The 17500-nt window shown below is 41.8% G+C and overlaps 2 protein-coding genes across 2 annotated transcripts in view; one reads left to right on the forward strand and one right to left on the reverse strand.

The window, feature by feature from the left end:
- Nucleotides 1-8972, reverse strand: part of cpped1 (calcineurin-like phosphoesterase domain containing 1) — a 31835-nt gene extending 22863 nt beyond the window's left edge. Inside the window, exons 1-2 of the mRNA XM_080541502.1 lie at nt 8822-8972; nt 4718-4936 (exon numbers count right to left, since the gene is read on the reverse strand). Coding sequence (XP_080397628.1) covers nt 4718-4936; nt 8822-8885 — 283 coding nt within the window. The 5' untranslated portion in view covers nt 8886-8972. The remainder of the gene's footprint in view (nt 1-4717; nt 4937-8821) is intronic.
- A 1645-nt stretch (nt 8973-10617) lies between these two features.
- Nucleotides 10618-17500, forward strand: part of shisa9a (shisa family member 9a) — a gene marked incomplete at both ends in the record, with an annotated part of 21181 nt that continues 14298 nt past the window's right edge. Inside the window, 2 exons of the mRNA XM_080542312.1 lie at nt 10618-11138; nt 11968-12074. Of these exons, the coding sequence (XP_080398438.1) occupies nt 10618-11138; nt 11968-12074 (628 nt within the window). The remainder of the gene's footprint in view (nt 11139-11967; nt 12075-17500) is intronic.

Consider the following 17500-nt stretch of genomic DNA (forward strand, 5'->3'; position numbering starts at 1 on the left):
TACTACTACTACTACTACCACTACCACTACTACAACTACTACTACAAGCTGTGTTAGCAAATTTGCCAGTTGTGCGTTTGAGGATGTTTTCCAAGACAATTTTAAATTGAAGTTGGCTTGCAAGCTAATCTTGTTATGTGAGCCTGCTAACAATGTAAAGTAGTGTTATAGTTAACTAGGTAGTCGTGGGGATTACTCACCGAATCCATTGCATTGCAATTATTTTGGCTTACATTTTTCTGAAAAAGTCTGAACATTTGGTCGGTTGCCAACTTGTTCCCCCTTTCACCAGCAGCCGTCACATATTGTATGGGGGACATGACAGTGTAAAAAAAGGATATGTACAGTTATGAAATGATAAGTACAGTATGGTAAGTACAGTGGGTAGTAGGTATATACAAGAGATGGATAACAATAAGCTATGATAACAAAATGATATGTACAGTATGGTGTATACAGACATATAATTAGAGACTAATATGAAAATGAGGTATGTACAAGTATGTGCAGAAATATGGCACTAATGTGCATTCAGTAAAATATTGGCAAAAGGATAACAACTGAAATTAAATGTTATGTTTTATATAATCAAAACATGTCTAATAAGCCCATGTGGCACTCCATTGACACTAAAATATATACAAATCTAATAAAAGAATAATCATAATCTAATAATATATTCATTTAAATGACCTCAGACATGTAACTAAAACACAGACATGAAGAGACAGACACAGACAAGCACGCCTGCTGACTCCTACAAAAGCACCCCTCGAGGCACCACATGCACCCTAATTGTCATGCAAAGGTAGTTTTGTTGGTTAGCAGCTCTTTGCGCTTAACAATTTTTATCTCTGCAGTGGGCCCAGTCTGCCGATTCCTCTCACCCTGTTAACAAATTAGGCAGCTGGATGACGCACACCAAGCTATACTAGACTCTCACTTAATTTCCTTTACAATCTGCATCTGTTCTCAGCTACTGTTCTCCCCAGGCATATTCAGAGCTTTCCCCCTCACATTTTGAAACACAGAGAGAAGCATTTGGGTTTTGCCTCTCTGCTTTTTTTGCTTTATAGAACAAAAGCACAAAGACGAATTTTGATTCTGGCCGAGCTGCTCCTTTAGAACCTACACTACGACAAGCTCTGATGTAGAATAGATTACCGCCATCCATTGTAATATCTACCCTCGTGCAAAATAGGTTGGAAGCAGGTGCTTTTCTTTTTTTAATAGATTTTTGATCAAACATCACATGCTGTGTAGAGAAGAGTCAGCTGTTTAGAAATTCAAGCTGGAATCAAAGAAGCCTGTTTTTTCTGTCTTCATGAAGAACATTCTGTAATCATTCTAAACCTAACATTCTCTGAGTGCATAAATTAAATTAGACAATCTCTGAGGGGAACAGGGAATACATTAATCATTGTATTAGTTATATTCCATTCCCTTTAAAGATAGAAGAATATCAGAGACTGCTTGGCTTTCCTCACTGATACAGATCAAGAGTGTTGGTTCCAATTAGGGGTGTAACGGATCACGGATAATCCGTGATCCGTTCGGATCGCCCTCCACGGTTCGGAACGCATGTGTACCGCGGATCAATAGCAAAAAAAATTTTTTTTTTTTTTTTTTTTTTTCCCCTAACACCAGGGGAGCCACCCCTCCTAAATTTCGTTGTTTGGTACCTGTACTGTAGCAATGACAATAAAGACCATTCATTCATTCAAATGTAACCGGTAGAAAAACAATCATGTGCGCTTTATTCTCACTCTCTGCATGTGTACTGAGTTGACAACAACATTCATTCACTCATCTCTGTCCCAATTATATCACGTCATATCACCCGCTAAGCAGCCTGGGTGATTGTGTAAACACACAAAAAAAGTACTCTGTTACTTTGCAGCAGTGATGTTATATATATGTTGTTATATATATATGTTGTTATATATAGATGTTATATATATGTGATATATATATCAGTTTTGACATCTTGAATGTTGTTTTTTTGTTTCACACATTAAAAGTGGTGTTTTTACAGAATTCAAGGAAAATGTTGTTTTTATTAAAAAAAATATATGTTTTGTGTTGATCCGAAAAATGATCCGATCCGTGACTCAAAACCCGTGACACGATCCGATCCGTGAGTTAGGTGATCCGTTACACCCCTAGTTCCAATACATCTACATGGCTGGACATGGAACTGTTATAACCATCACTGCAATTAAATGTGGAGAGGTAATAGTTTGGCATAAAAAATTGCATTTAAAAGGAAAAGACTGGTGGAATAAGTAAGTCAATGCCTTTAAATATGTGAGAGTCTGGTGAAAAACGCCACAAGTAGGGGGAGGTAATTTTCTGGACAGATTATGAAAGGGTTAGGGTTAGGGTTAGATTGTAAGCTTTCAAATGATATGTCATGCATTGCAATCTGAAAGAAGTTGAAGAAGATATGAGTATTTGAATGTTGGTATACCTCAAATCAACTAAGAGAGAAATGGCTTTCCACGTTTTCACACTTTTCACAGGCAGGTAATGGGTCTTTTCACAGGCAGGTAATGGGTGTTTCCCAGGCAGGTAATGGTGGGAACAAGAGAAAGCAACATGGACATATTTATAGAAGGAAACAATAAGGCAAGATACAATTGAGCAATACAATAATAGAATAGTAAAAAATAATAAAGTTGTATCCGTGTGTATGCATTTATCATAATAGTCCATAATGCATCTTGTGGGACTTTGGTGGAGGGCATGTGATGTTTCGTGCCTCATCAGAGCAGAATTCTCTGATCTTCTCAAAAAGATAATTCTGCCTGCACTATAATGGCAAGTTTTGTTTCCATCATTCTCTCTATCTTTCTTACACACACACACACACACACACACACACACACACGCACGCACACACGCACACACACACACACACACACACACACACACACACACACACACACACACACACACACACGGCAATCCCCTTTGCTTCTCCACACAGACTAAGGAATAGATCCACTGAGCATTCTTTATACAGTATGGAAAGTGATGATTTAGCTAGATACTTATGTATATAATACAGCACTAAATTTGCACATTTGTCCATTGCTAAGCTAGTAACAGAAAGAAGAACATAAGAGAACGTGTTTAGAAAGTGTATTTTTTTCCATGCAAAATATTGTTTATTTTAGATACTGTAGTGGAAGATATCCTCATTTTCACTGAAGTGAAGTAGCCTCCATCTTATTGTGACATATTTGTTTATCCTGCCCCTTCGTCACTTTGATTGGTTTCTTGGTCTTAAACTAGCAATGTTTGCTAACAAATTATAGGTACAGTATTTAGTGATCCTAAAACTGTTGTTTGGTACATTGAGTGGGCTCTTCAACACTTCAACTTTCGTGATATGCAAAAAAAACGGAAGAAAGTTTTTTCAAACAAAGACACGATTAATTTGCGAGGTTTCACAATTGCTGAGTTGCGACCCTTCCTACCAGACCATGTCTTTCAATTCTTGTTTTTGGAATGTTTCCCCATTCTTCCTGGCAGAACACGACTAGCTCAGGGTGCTTCGGGTCATGGTCTTGCTGAAATACCCAACCCCTCTTCAACTTAAATTTCTGGAATGAACTTCGAACATTAGCCTCTAGAATGTCTTGATATTTGGTGGAATCCATTCTTCCTTCCACCCACACAATATTGCCTGTGCCCCCAGCTGCTACACAACGCCAAGGCATTATGGTTCCACATCCATGGTTAACAGTTGGCACGGTGTAATTCTCTATAAATGCTTCACCCTTTTTTCTCCAAACATACCTTCTTTGGTTATGGCCAAAAAGTAAACTTTTGGTTTTGTCAGTCCAAAGCACATTGTTCCAATAGTCTTCAGGTTTCTCAAGGTTTTCTTTTGCATACCTCAGACACTTAATTTTGTGTTGAGGTCATAGGATAGGCTTCTTTCTGGCAACTCTGCCATGTAGGTCTGTTGTTTAAGGTACACTGTATTATTGTCCTGTGAACAACTAGACCGCAATTTTCTCCGGTATTTGGTTTGAGGAGTACCAACATTGAAATAAGATATCTTCTTCAACACTTTTCATTGAACAATTTCAATGTATGACACATCATTTGAAAGCGTACAATCTGCACTTTCATAATCTGGAAAAAACAGAACAATTACATTGCCCTACTTCCTTACTTACTCCTCTTCATCCCCTATGGGACATAAGGCTTCAACGAGCTCTCTCCATTGTGTCTTGGCAGCATGCTGCGCCTGTCCCCATGACAGGTTCATTTGTTCCAGCTCTTTTGTCACAGTTCTGCGCCAGGTGGTTTTGGGCCTCCCAGGTTTTCTTTAGCCTGGTGATGTCCATCTTTAGCGACTTTTGTGATCCAGTCTTGCTCCATTCTCAGCACATGTCCTAGCCATATCACACGTCTGTGTGTTACTTCCTTGGTGATGCTCCGGCTACCTGTTTTCTTATACAGTTGATGGTTGGAGATTTTGTTAGGCATATTCTCTCTTCCACGTGCCCTACTTTAGAACTTCTTTTTACCAGGCCTGGTCACATACAGTATGAAGGGGTTCGGTTTGGGGGGGGGGGGTGAATGAGGACACAATTCAAATGATTTTTTGAACATGTGCAAGAAACAAAAATTTATTGATTTTCCGTCAGACCCTAACAGCCAAACGCATCATAACTAGTGTTTATGCACTGTAGTAGCCTACCTGGCATGGCGTGGACCAGGTCTCCACAAAGCACCATAAACTTGGGCCTGGGGCTCAGCTTGTTGACAGCCTCCACAGCCTGCTGGGTGAGCTGGACCTCCTCGGCCCACTCATCCCCTCCTCCGTCACAGTCGCCCTCCTTCCAGGCTTTCATCAGGCCTAGCTGGGGGTCGGCAGCCTGGATGAAGCAGAACGGACCCTTCCACTCCCTCTGCTCATCTGTGAAGGAGAGGAATCCAGGAGGAGAGTTCACCAACATGATCATGTTATACAGTTATTACCTTTGTTATTCAATCATAGTCCTGAGCACGAAGTAATACACCCGGTTCAACTAATTCAAGCACTTCATTAATTCATTACTTAGTTACTTTATGGGCTGCAACAAAAACCTCCACTCTGTCTGTATCCCCAGGACCTAGACTGAAGAGCACTAATGTACTGGCTGGTTTTCGAAGTCGTGTTCCTGTCAACAAGTACAGGTAAATAATTAACAACGATGGATGTTTATGTGTGCAAGGAAAGTGTTTTACATAATCTGGGCATTACGCAATGGCCGCATAACCTAATCACTTTCAAATATTAATTAAAAAAAGAAAACATTTGCTTTTATGGAGAGAAAGAGCCGTGCTTGTGACTGATGGATGTGTCAGAGAATAACATGAGGGACCTAAAAGTGGAAGTAGAATGACATGTAAGTGGTAAGTAAGTAAGTGGCAAAAAGTAGCTGGGCGCCGCTATGTTAGTGAGTGAGCAATCTCTGTCTGTCTCTCTCTCTCTCTCTGGCACTCACCGACAGATACATACACACACACACACGCACACGTACACACATACACATACACATATACACACACACACACACACACACACACACATACACATACACACATACACACACACACACACACACACACACACACGCACACACATACACACACACATACACACACACACATACACACATACATACACACACACACACACACACACACACACGTCTTCAATGTTGAACATGCTCTCCATATATCTTTGTCCCAAATGAGTTTATGGTAATTCTCTCCTCCAGAGAAATTTGGGCAAAGAATTAAAGAAATAGAATCCCACTGCTGGGAATGGTAGAACAAGGGATTAACGTTGCTCTTTGTATCATCATTTATGAAATAATGGGGAACATTTCTAGCTTATTTGCTTTTATGGTTGACACTTGACAGAAACTGAAGAAGCACATCCAAAAAATATTGAGATGACATGCAGACAAACGATGATAAACTATGAAAACAATGACAAAGAAAGCTGCAGACACTCTGATACCCCAAATACTGTATCTTGAGTAAGCCAACATCTATGCAATGCTTTTATGTGATAGCTAAAATCTGTTCTTTCTAACCGTCCACCAACTAGGCTTCCTCTCACTTGGCACACGTTCAATATTTAAAAGGATAAAGCTACAACACAATACAGTGTTCATAATAACAAATGTACAGGTTATTGTCCATATCAGGCCTACACCTACGAAACAGACAGGGTGGTACTCAGGCACTTTATATAGAAAACATCCTTGACTGAGGCTTGAACTTTTGCAGTTCTGAAAGCGACTGTCAATAATATGCTGCATTAAGCCTGGTACACACATAAAGATTTTCTAAATCTTAACAGAGAGACCCCACACATGAAGATAAAAAATCATGGATTGAACCGTTTTGATCGTATTGTGTGTGGTGTGCTCTGATATTTCCAATACAGCACACCACATACAAAGATCTGTCCTACGACGCCAGAAATCTCACGCAATCAGGGTAGTAGTACCCTGACTGACCTGTATGAGGCAGCCATGTGCGACAGGGCAAATTAAGTTCAGAAGAACGAAAAGTAGTACCCTGACTGACCTGTACGAGGCAGCCATGAGCGACAGGACAAATAAAGTTCCGAAGAACGAAAAGTAGAAGACGTGTCAGTCAACTCGCTTCTTGATTGGCTACATTCCATTCCACGTCACAATCGGACTCGTGAGTTGTCAGTTTCGCCCACACACAAGAGGACTTTTGATCGTAAATATTGAACATGTTTAATATTTACGATCGTCGGCCCGACCATTTTCCGAGCAGATTGTCGGGAGAAATTTACTCTTAACACACCTCACACCACAGGATAATCTTGTAGGATCATCTTTAGAGCCATTCGATAATCGGGCGTTTGCTGTGCTTGGTCGGGAGGGGGGAAATCGGGCCAAAATCGGCCAGATTATCTTTATGTGTGTACCAGGCTTTAGTCTGACTCAAATCACCACCTGATAATTAACGCCTCATCGTAAAGATTAGGCCTCTCTTACTCGTCTAAGGACTTGAGTAGACTACGCACTAAGCCTAATAATTAGTCCTACAATTAATGTTGTTATTGTTTCAGCCCATACTGAGAAATAAGCCACCTTCTTTTTACCGCCTCATACGAGACACATGATTTGTAGAGGCATACAAGCCTCGACACTCTCTGGAAAAAAAAATCCTGGGCTTTTGTAATAATAAACAAACTTTGCAGTAGTGCCTCAGGAGTCGATCCGTGAACTATTTTCTGGCAACTTTAAAAAACATGAATTGAAAAGTAGCAGCCAAAGCTCCCATGACAGCAGATAAGTACAGACAGCTTTGTGCGGCTGCGCTGAGCAAGCACACTTCAAACATAAATCGGAGAGATTTCTCAGGTGGCAGATGGTGCGTTCAAATAACACTAATCATAATTCAAGATGAAAATACTGAGGGCTTGTTTTTATAATAATAATGAAATATAGAACTTTTGTGAATTCTCACTTGAAGAGAAGCCCCATTCACCATCAGTTTTGTGGTGCTGAAAAGCTAACATTAATGTGAAGGGAAGTTATTCAGTGAGGCTGAGAAAGAAAGAGAACATTCAAGTACCTTAGGCCAGACCAGTGACAGGTTATTTAGCCTACTACTAATAACCTTGCTGAGGCGGCCAGACTTTCCTACTTGGGGAAAGCCTGGGGAAATCCTTTGCTGAAAGTAGCTGCAGTACAAAGGGGTGGAAATCCGTTAAGTGATGCCTCAAATACTTTTCTAGGGCAGAGCCCCAAAAACACAATACATGTTTTCTTTCAGTTTTCCTTCATTTTTCTATTGCAAGCTAGCATAGGCAACAACTCTGCTAAATACTCTTACCGGCTCGGAAAATAAGATCCATGATCTAACAATAAACAACCATTGACCCATGTGGTCGTTCTTGGAATGTAACATCCAATTAAATTGCGAGCACATTCTCCCATGGCTGTCCAGTTCAATCCAGGACAAATCAACTAGGCTAATCAAGAATTCTCCAGACCTCCAAAGAGGCGTGAGAATAAGTATGTGATTTGGAGGTAAGGCTACGCGAAACTAGCCTACTAACGTCATTTTCAATGCAGAGACTCAACCTATTTCTGTATTATTATAATTTTTTAAACCTTTAAATCTGGATGGTGAATGTATAGTTGCATCACTGTTTTAGCAGCAGTAGCTTCTATTAAATGACACTTTAATTGTGTATATAGAATGCCTGTGCGGTCAGCCGTTTCTGCTCATTTACCTACGTTAAGAACATTAGGCTGAAATTATAGAAGTTATCCCGTAGTAGATGGTTCATCTGGTCAAAGCTATCAGACAATAATAATTATTGGAGCCATGGAGGATAGCTAAGACCTGCTGTATTTATCACGTTCCCAGACAATAATTAACCCTATTCCTAGACTAGAAAGCATATTAAACTGATGATCCATTCAACGTGATTTTAATCAGAAGGTGTCTTAGGCTATGCACCTTGTTCGTTCTTTAATCAAGCCAGTGCCAAGCGAGTTTGAGAACATGTTATTACTTTGTACACTTTGTTGTAGTAGTAGGCTATAGTTTAGTGCGTTCATCTTCAATGTTTGTTTTTGAAAATATCTTTAATTAATGTTTTTCGAAACAAATCTCTATGATTGACACTTCATTCTCAGCAGAACCAACAGCAGGAGGTGACAGAATGCATAAGTAGTTTTGTGTTTTCGACTGTCGTTCATAGCCACGCTAACAGCAAATGTGTGCAAGCTAACGCGTTAGCTATTTATCTAGCTACCTTCGGTCAATCCGACGAAGCTCCGATGTTTCGCTCTAAGAAAAATGTCCTCGCTTTCAGCCATTGCTCCGCTTCTCAGTCAAACGTTATCTAAACTCTTTACTTTCAGATGTGTATCTTGCTCGTCGCTGAAACTATTGTCTTGTCATGTCACTGACATATCATGTGTGGTCTGAGCTCTGTACTTTGGCACTTACTTGGCTCACTAGCCCGTAGATCGACTACGTCGTCTTTCTATTAATGCTGCCTGCCTAACTTACTGGGTGTCTATGCGCGCTGTGTCTATCGGTATGAGAACTCGTGACGTTAGAATTATAAGGTTCTATCTCCATTTTTGTCAAATTTGTCAGAGTTTTTTTTACATAATCTGATCCATTAGGTGTTTATTAATGCCTGTGTGGTGTTATTTTTTTTTAAATGTAGACATTTTTGAGTTAGTAATTCATATAATACAAAGGTTCTATCTCACAAAACATAATGGAATGTCAAAACTTTGACGCTCAATATCTCTGAACTGCCCTAAACGGAGATAGAACCTTATAATTCTAAGCTCACGAAATGTTACTGAACATGCATTTTCATCACCTAAATTAGCAGGCAGACTCACACGTTTTTATCACGCCAGTCAGTGTTATCTGTTTATCACATTTAATTCAATAGAGGTGGTGGTGCCTGTTCAGATTCACTAGGCACCATACAGACTAGCCTACATCATGATTTTTTGGTTTTGTATGATTTACACTACAGCGTTTAGTTTCATTAGTTAAAATTGGTACATGTTATTTACAGGCTACACTTGGTTAGATGTAAAGAAGGACTATCAGATTCAGACCTGAGACCTGTTGAATAATAAAGACCCCCATCACTTCAGCACCATGGACAGAGACGAATAGAGCTGGATAGGGTTCATCACTTCAGCACCGCGGCAAGCGACATTTAAGACCCAAGAGGTCAATTCATTCGTCTGAAATTAACAACATTTTGTTCAGAAACATGAGATTTGCTTAATGATCAGATGATGATAATGACAGGTTCATGAAATGATTCACTAGACTAGACTGTGCCTTGGTTATCGGTTACTACCCTCTAACGTTGTGTTGGATCTTATATAAGCTATGGTACCATAAGTGTCCTGTGAGGGACACCTCCACCCTTAACCATAATGTCCATGCGCAAATGATAAGAAAAAAAGGCCTTTTGCTCGGCAGCACAATTCGACCCAAATTCGGTAATGTGTGTTTCTGGCTGTCATAGAGTCAGGTTTTACAATACAGTGATCTCTCTTTCCTCACAATCCCTCCCCCTCTCCTCTCCTCTCCTCTCCTCTCCTCTCCTTTCCCTTTGCGCACCAGGCTCTCCCACCCTCGGTTATTATTATTCGCTCTCGAATCGGTTGTGCGGCTAGTTCTGTTCTGTCTCTGTCGACTCTCGTGCGCACTGATGGATGCGAAAGGTAGAAGTAGTTCTGATCTTGAAAATGAGAAAGGAAATTATTTTATGAGAACACCTGTAGCCGCGGAATGTGCGTAACCACTCCTGGGAAGACTGTAATCTAGATGCATTTAACGTTTTATTAAAGAAAAATAACCAATGCTTCTCCTATAGGAAGCTCATCCTCATCCCTACTATTTGGATGAGGACATGTTCGTGAAAATGCTCAGCAATACGGATGGCGGTGTTCTGCAATTTGGATGTATGTTTCTGGACTTTTCATAATATCAGGACATTACGCTCTTCTTCTGACCATCTCTTTTTCGTATGTGCAAACGAATCTGAAAGGAGGAGACGGCAGCACAATGAGGGGGAAATACTTTCTTCTGGGTTACTTGTTGGTCAAAGTTATGGCACTGGTCTGCAAGGCGGACGGAGAGCCTGGGCAGCGTGGAGGCTTCGTTATGATTTCGACGTCTAATAACGCATCCAGAGAGGACGAGAGCGCCTACTCAGATCCCACTCCGCACACGGAGGATAAGTGTCGGGGCTACTACGACGTGATGGGCCAGTGGGACCCGCCGTTCGTGTGTAAAACGGGCAGTTATCTGTACTGCTGCGGCACCTGTGGCTTCCGATTCTGCTGCGCATATAAGAACTCGCGGCTGGATCAGAGCACCTGTAAAAACTACGACACCCCGGTGTGGATGATGACCGGGCAAACTCCATTTAAGAAAAATGATCGATCCCACGATTCCACCAAAGACAAAACTAACTTAATCGTGTATATCATTTGTGGAGTAGTTGCTATCATGGCTCTTGTTGGGATATTCACGAAACTTGGCTTGGAAAAGGCGCATCGACCCCAGAGAGAAAACATGTCTAGGTGGGTTGCAGGTTTCAGCTCCCGCGCGCTGCCAGCTGTTTACTGCGCTCCAAGGAGATGCTTTGGTGCGCCCGTGTAGAGCGCGCAACGATATCAGTGTTGCTTTAGTTCTAGCCTGATGCGCTCCATATTTAGTCCTGCTCTGGGAACGAAACTTCTTAATATACCATGAAAGAAAAACTGTCTATATGGCCATGCAATGATCAAACCTGTCCGAATTTACATGACGCATGGTTCCCGTGCACGCTGTGAAGAACCACACACTAGATGGCTTAGAGTGGCTCCATAGATAGTCTGTCATCGACAACATTACATAATGTATATGATACAGTATTTGTTCATGATGGCTTACAGTACCGTAGGCTGCGGGGGCGCGTCTCTCACTGTTAAGGCCACATGCTCTCCGCAACATGCGCATGTTATGCCTGTGAGGATAATTTTTTTTATGAAACCAAAATTTGAGGTCCTAGTTAACTCAAATGTTATTGTCTTTATATATATATATAAAACCTATATGGAAATCCACAATCTTTCCTTCATTGAGAACATACACATATTTTTGTGGCACATTTGATATATTTGAATGATTGAATGAAAACACACTTAATCTATTTCGAGACCACTGACCACTGCCAACACTCATGTGCAGCGATGTCTGAATTATGGAATTACGCACTACGCACAATTCGCAGAAAGCATATTCCTTTGTCTGGCTGGCCATCTTTTACAGTTCAATAAATAGTGATGGCTCTGTTCTCTTTCCCTCTCCCCCCCCCTCTCTTTCTCTTTCTTTCTATCTCTCTCTCTCTCTCTCTCTCTCTCTCTACAGGGCCGTCGCGAGCGTACTGCAGGGGGGCTGTCCGGGAGAGCAGTTCCAGGGGGAGGACGCCCTAGGGATGCACACCCAGCATTATGACGCAAGGGGCAACAACCTTCGTAAGTTGTAGAGTTTTGACCAGTGGTCTTTGGTCGTGAGAGTAGTGGTGGTGAGAGCTATCAACAACTGCACAGGCATCTGGGTTTGTTTTTGAGTAACCCATAAGAGGGTCTGAAGATACCAGTTTAGCCTTTGAGATGGACATTTTGGAGAGAGGCTCCACAGAGGCCATAGCAGTCTTACCAAACAGGCCTAAAATGTGCGCCGATTTCAAGGTTGAAATAACTGTAGTTATTTGAAAGCATTCCGTCCTTGATGGGATGAATTTGGCCCCAGTAAGGATGGATTTGGGATTCTTCTTCTTTTAGTATGTTTGTTTCGAATGCAGCATATCTTCAGCCAGATTCATGGCCATTTCAGACTGTCAGCACATAAAGAAGTGCATGGTGTTCTGCTTTTGACGAGCTTTCAAATCCAGTGGTTATTCAATGTTTTATTTTCGTCCATGCCTACATGATTCAAGATGTGTAGAGAGGAAGGGAGAGAAAAAACAACAGAGCTGTGAATGCCTATCTATTTCTGTTGAGTCCCGTGGGCTGTTACAGTACCACAGTTACAGGCTTTATGTTTAACACTGAGATCAAACAACTAAAGAAACACACAGAGGCTTAAAGACCCGAATTAGTCATGCTGATATATGACATCCTGGTGCTGCACAATGTTATTGCACAGTGATTCAAATCAGGAATTTGCCATTTACGTCCCTATATGTGGATTTTGGGCAATTCCTTCTATTTCTTTGCTCCTAAAACAATTTCCCATGTGCCGTGACGTATGACTTTTCATACAGCTACTCAGCTCTGAGGTGCCTAGCCTGTTTATAAAGGTAGTGACCAGAGTCAAATATACAGTACCCCTCCGAACCCCATTCGTCAGCCATTTTTTGCGACCGAGTCAAACAACCTTTCCACATATTTGATAGAGAATCGCTCATCGCTATACTGTAACTAGCATTACTGTAACTAGCATTACTGTCCCATAGCTCCATAAATGACGAACATCATCACATCCTTCTTTCAGTATTTTATTCAAGAAAAGCCAGGAAGCAAAACTGGCTGGCGTGGGCCTTAATCTGGAGTATTTAAACACATCACATGCTGCTGCACAAAGTGTTCAGGTTCTAGCACGATTACGTAACCCGTTTGTGTGGCTGCGTTTGTCCAAACATCTCTTCACTTGAAAAGCTGTCTTATGAGATGCATCGAGATTTTTCTATAGCTGACTGTTGTTGTCACCGGCAATATTTATCTTTCTCTGCTACTATCAAGGACAATCTGAATTGCGCCGTATCATCGAGTGTGACTGTTGATTGGTCTCACCAGCTTCCTTCCTACTCATTTTAAGGTGGTATGTTTGTCACCAGAAACCTTAGTGACTGTCTCTTCATTGATTCTCTCTATAAAGGATAAAACAAACCTGCCATTGACGTAGGTGTATCATAAATAAGGACAACTAAGTGAAAATTAAAATAGGTCCCTCTTCATTACACCATATCTAACTTGGTGTGGTCATGGGCCTTTTCTCTGCAGAGAGGAAATAGATCTAGCTAGGATACCATCTGAGAGGCCCGGCAGTGAAATTGTGATTATTAGTGATGTGGAACATGCTCTCTGAACCCTCTAATCTGGCGTTTGCGGGTAATCATGTGCAATGCTATTAACCTCTGTGATCTGATGGGATCCCCGAGAGACTCCATATTGGTTTACAGGTCGTTCGCTATCAGCAAGGGAGCGGATTTATCATGGAGAGAGGGGTGGACGGGACAGGGGAGGAAGGAGGGGGGAGGACCAGTATACGTTAGGCTATAGCACTTGCATTATAGATCAATGAAAGATAATCAATCATCAAAAATAGTTGGAAGCAAAAACACCAGTGCCCACAGTTCACCTGTCTCTTGTTGGATGCACATTGTATTTTTAGTGCAAACCATCTATTGATTAAAGCTTATGGCCACATTGCTCTATTACTGGCCTCATCAATGGTTCTCATCTCCAGTGTCCTCTCCAAACTTTGGAAAAGAATCCTCTGAGCATTTGTGTGATTTGAATATGTGACTTTGAATTATGCTTCTGCACTGCAATGATTGACAAAAGCCAGTAAATAGATTTTGCCCCCAACGATTTTCTCTAAGGCACCTCTGTAGACAAGCTTGAGACACTTTTACTTTTGATCATATTGTTTACGACACTTTGTTTTGACAGCCTACGAGATGTTATGCATAAAAAATCTTTACCGTGTATCGCTCATTGGAGACATGTCTCACCCAGCGAGCTCATCAATTAGTTATGTACCAGGGCTCAGATCAGTCCATGTTTTATCGGGACCCCATTGGTATCGAAGGCTGCTGTACCCCGTTGCACATAAAAAATTGACAGCTTTGCCTTCGCTTTGTGGCCCTGAACCATTTTTCTGAACCAGAAAAATGGTTCCAATCCCCTGTGGGGCTGGTGATCTGCCTTTCATGTCATCTCCAAGCGGGAGACTTTGCTGAATTCTTAAAGAGATGAAAATCCCGTGTCTCAAAGCCTTCAGCATCAAAGTACATCATGAGAGAGAGAGAGAGAGAGAGAGAGAGAGAGAGAGAGAGACAGAGAGGGAGAGGTAGGTCGCTGTCTCGACACAGACAGAGAGGATCAGTACAGTGTCAACAGTTAAATATCCCCTGAGCAACATCTAGGCACTAACCTCTTTTTCATGTGTGAAGGGCAATTCTTCGTAAACTGTGTGGAAAATCTCTACTAATCCTGATTGGATGTAAGGGAAAATGTTTAGGTTTAATCAGATATAGATTATGAAGGGTGTTCAGTGACACATTAAGGGAATGGTATTACAAAAGGGCAGAAATGTATTCACTTAAATGTGTGATGGTACTTCATGTATATTACAGAGGAGCCCCAGGAAGAGAATGGTGTAGGCTTATCGTGGGTTGACTGAGACAGTAATCTGTATTCACGTTCACAGGCATAATTACTTCACTAGCTAGTAAGCTTTCCTTGAACATCTAGAGATATGAAATCTTAATAGGTAATTGCTTGTGAGACTGCACAAAGCATGAGAAAAGGCACTTGCTCCTTTTGCACCTCCCACACCTCATCTACTGTTCGATATGAGCATTGCTGTAGAAGTCAGTAGCAGTGGGACCTTGTCCTCTGTGTCATCATCTGAGATTTTGACTGTGGACTCTTCGGCCATGTCCAGGTTGGGTGGCAGGTTTTAACCAGGGCCACAGGCAGAAACAGGCTCCTCCTGGGCCTCACTCCTCTGCCCTCTCTCAGCCTAATTACCTTAATGTGGCCCCCCACAGCAGCACAGGAAATCCATTAGCTCTTGTTTATTAAGGCTGTAGGCCTCTGCAGACGTTTGAGATCGACCAGCTCCAGTAATCGGCTCAGGCTCAGAGGGAGCCCGGGCAGAGGATGGGGGCTGGGATGGGCTGGTAATCTCTGTGACCTCTGGAGTTGACCTGGGAGAGATCAACTGTGTACCCTGTATCTGTCTGGTGTTTGGTTTCTGTTGCGCTACAGTATGTCATTTTCTAACACATCGTCATGATGTAATAATGAAATTTGCGACAAAGACGACGGTTATCTCAACTTCTAATCAGCCAACCACTCACTCTCTCTCCTTGTGCCATCCTCTGGAATATTAATCAGTTCATTTACTGTTAGGAAGTCACATCTCGTTTTTGACAGGTAATTACAAGTGTGTGTGTGTGTGTGTGTGTGTGTGTGTGTGTGTGTGTGTGTGTGTGTGTGTGTGTGTGTCTGTTGAGGGGGTGTATCAAATGACTAGTCATATTTCCAAGGAAGCGAGTCTTAAAATATATACTACAGTATAAGCTTCTCATCCACATCATAATACTACAATGTTCTACATTCATCTCAATTTCTAAACTAACTAACTAAAAACCCAAGCAGTCCTCCTCTGTATGTTTGAACAGGTGGGATCACTTTGATTTGTAATTAAACGCTACAGTGAGTGTGTCTCTAATCACCCAGTTTGATTAATTAATTTAGGTGTTCACAAATATTAGGATTATGTTTCTCATCTGAGAAAATGCAATTATCCTCAAGAAAGATTTTATAAATATTTTGTGAGTGTCAAGTTTGTGATTCATAAAATGTTCACGACAATGGTGTTTACTCTATTTCAAACCAGTAATTATTATTCCAATCCATTTACTAATTTATAGGCTAATTTATCTCTCCAATTGAGGTTACTAAGAACCCATTCTGTATTAGAGTACAACAACAACAATATTGTGTCAAAAATACAATAATAGACAAATCTACGGGAGGCATTGAAACACCATTTAGCCTGTCTTACATGTGCTACCTTACACAATGAAATCCCCTATAATCCCTGGCTTTTGTGTTTTTCTTTTCACAATGTTCCCAGTGAAATTATTCAGTGGTAATCATATACCGGTACTTCCCATACAATAACATTATATTCATAAATGTACAGCATGCTTTCTGTAGCATTAATCTGCCAAATCTAAAAGTGCAGAATTGTAAAAGAAGGCACAGCATATTGTATTTCTCTCATCAGTTCTCGGTAGCTAAGCCCTGTTCTGTCACTGCACACAAGGTTCTCTCTTCCCAGTCTCTCCGCTTGGCTGAGAGTGAGAACAGTCTGTTTTGGATAGAGCACACGCACACACACACTCACACACACACACACACACACACACACACACACACACACACACACACACAGTCCCTCCCCCCCGTGCACATGGTTCATGCCCCCCAAGGCAGGCAGCAGATTTGCTTGGCTAACGGACTGACACCACCAGTGGTATCATGGTACCAGGCAAGGAGATGCCCTGGTGCGAGCACATTGGTGTCCGTATCACTTCCACACACTCAGGGCACTGCTCTGTGGAAAGCCTGGCTCCCCCCCACTCAGGGCTATGGTCCATAGAGAGCCTGGCTCCCTCTCCTCTGCCTAGGGAGAGCCTGGCTGCCACTCTCCTGCCTATACAGACTGCCTGGCGTCCACTCCTCTCCTGCCCAGGGACAGCCTGGCTCCCTCTTCCCTACCCAAGGACCCAGGGCCAGCCTGCCAGGCCACCAGCCCTCCAACCCATTCGCGCCTGGGCTCTGGCCCATGGAACAGGGACATGTGGCTGTGAGAAGTGCGTCATGATGCTGGGAGCTTTTACAGGTCTGCTGCTAGTCTGCTACCCAACCCATGTCGATTTGATATTTAGACCCAGAGCTCTGCTCCCTAGGTTTAATTTGATTGTTGTTCTTGTAGTACTAATCTTGATTTACTTTGAAGTTGACCGTTTGTGTGTCGCATGTGGCGGCCTTTGAAATTAATAGCTTTGATCTTCGTGTCATGGTTATAAGCCAAATGGTCTTGGTGTTGGGTAAAAAGAAAATAAATCTATTTCGTTTCAGAGGTCATTCTTTTTTGC

Source organism: Nansenia antarctica (assembly GCF_963989245.1).
Source record: "Nansenia antarctica genome assembly, chromosome: 11".
Lineage (NCBI taxonomy): Eukaryota > Metazoa > Chordata > Actinopteri > Argentiniformes > Microstomatidae > Nansenia > Nansenia antarctica.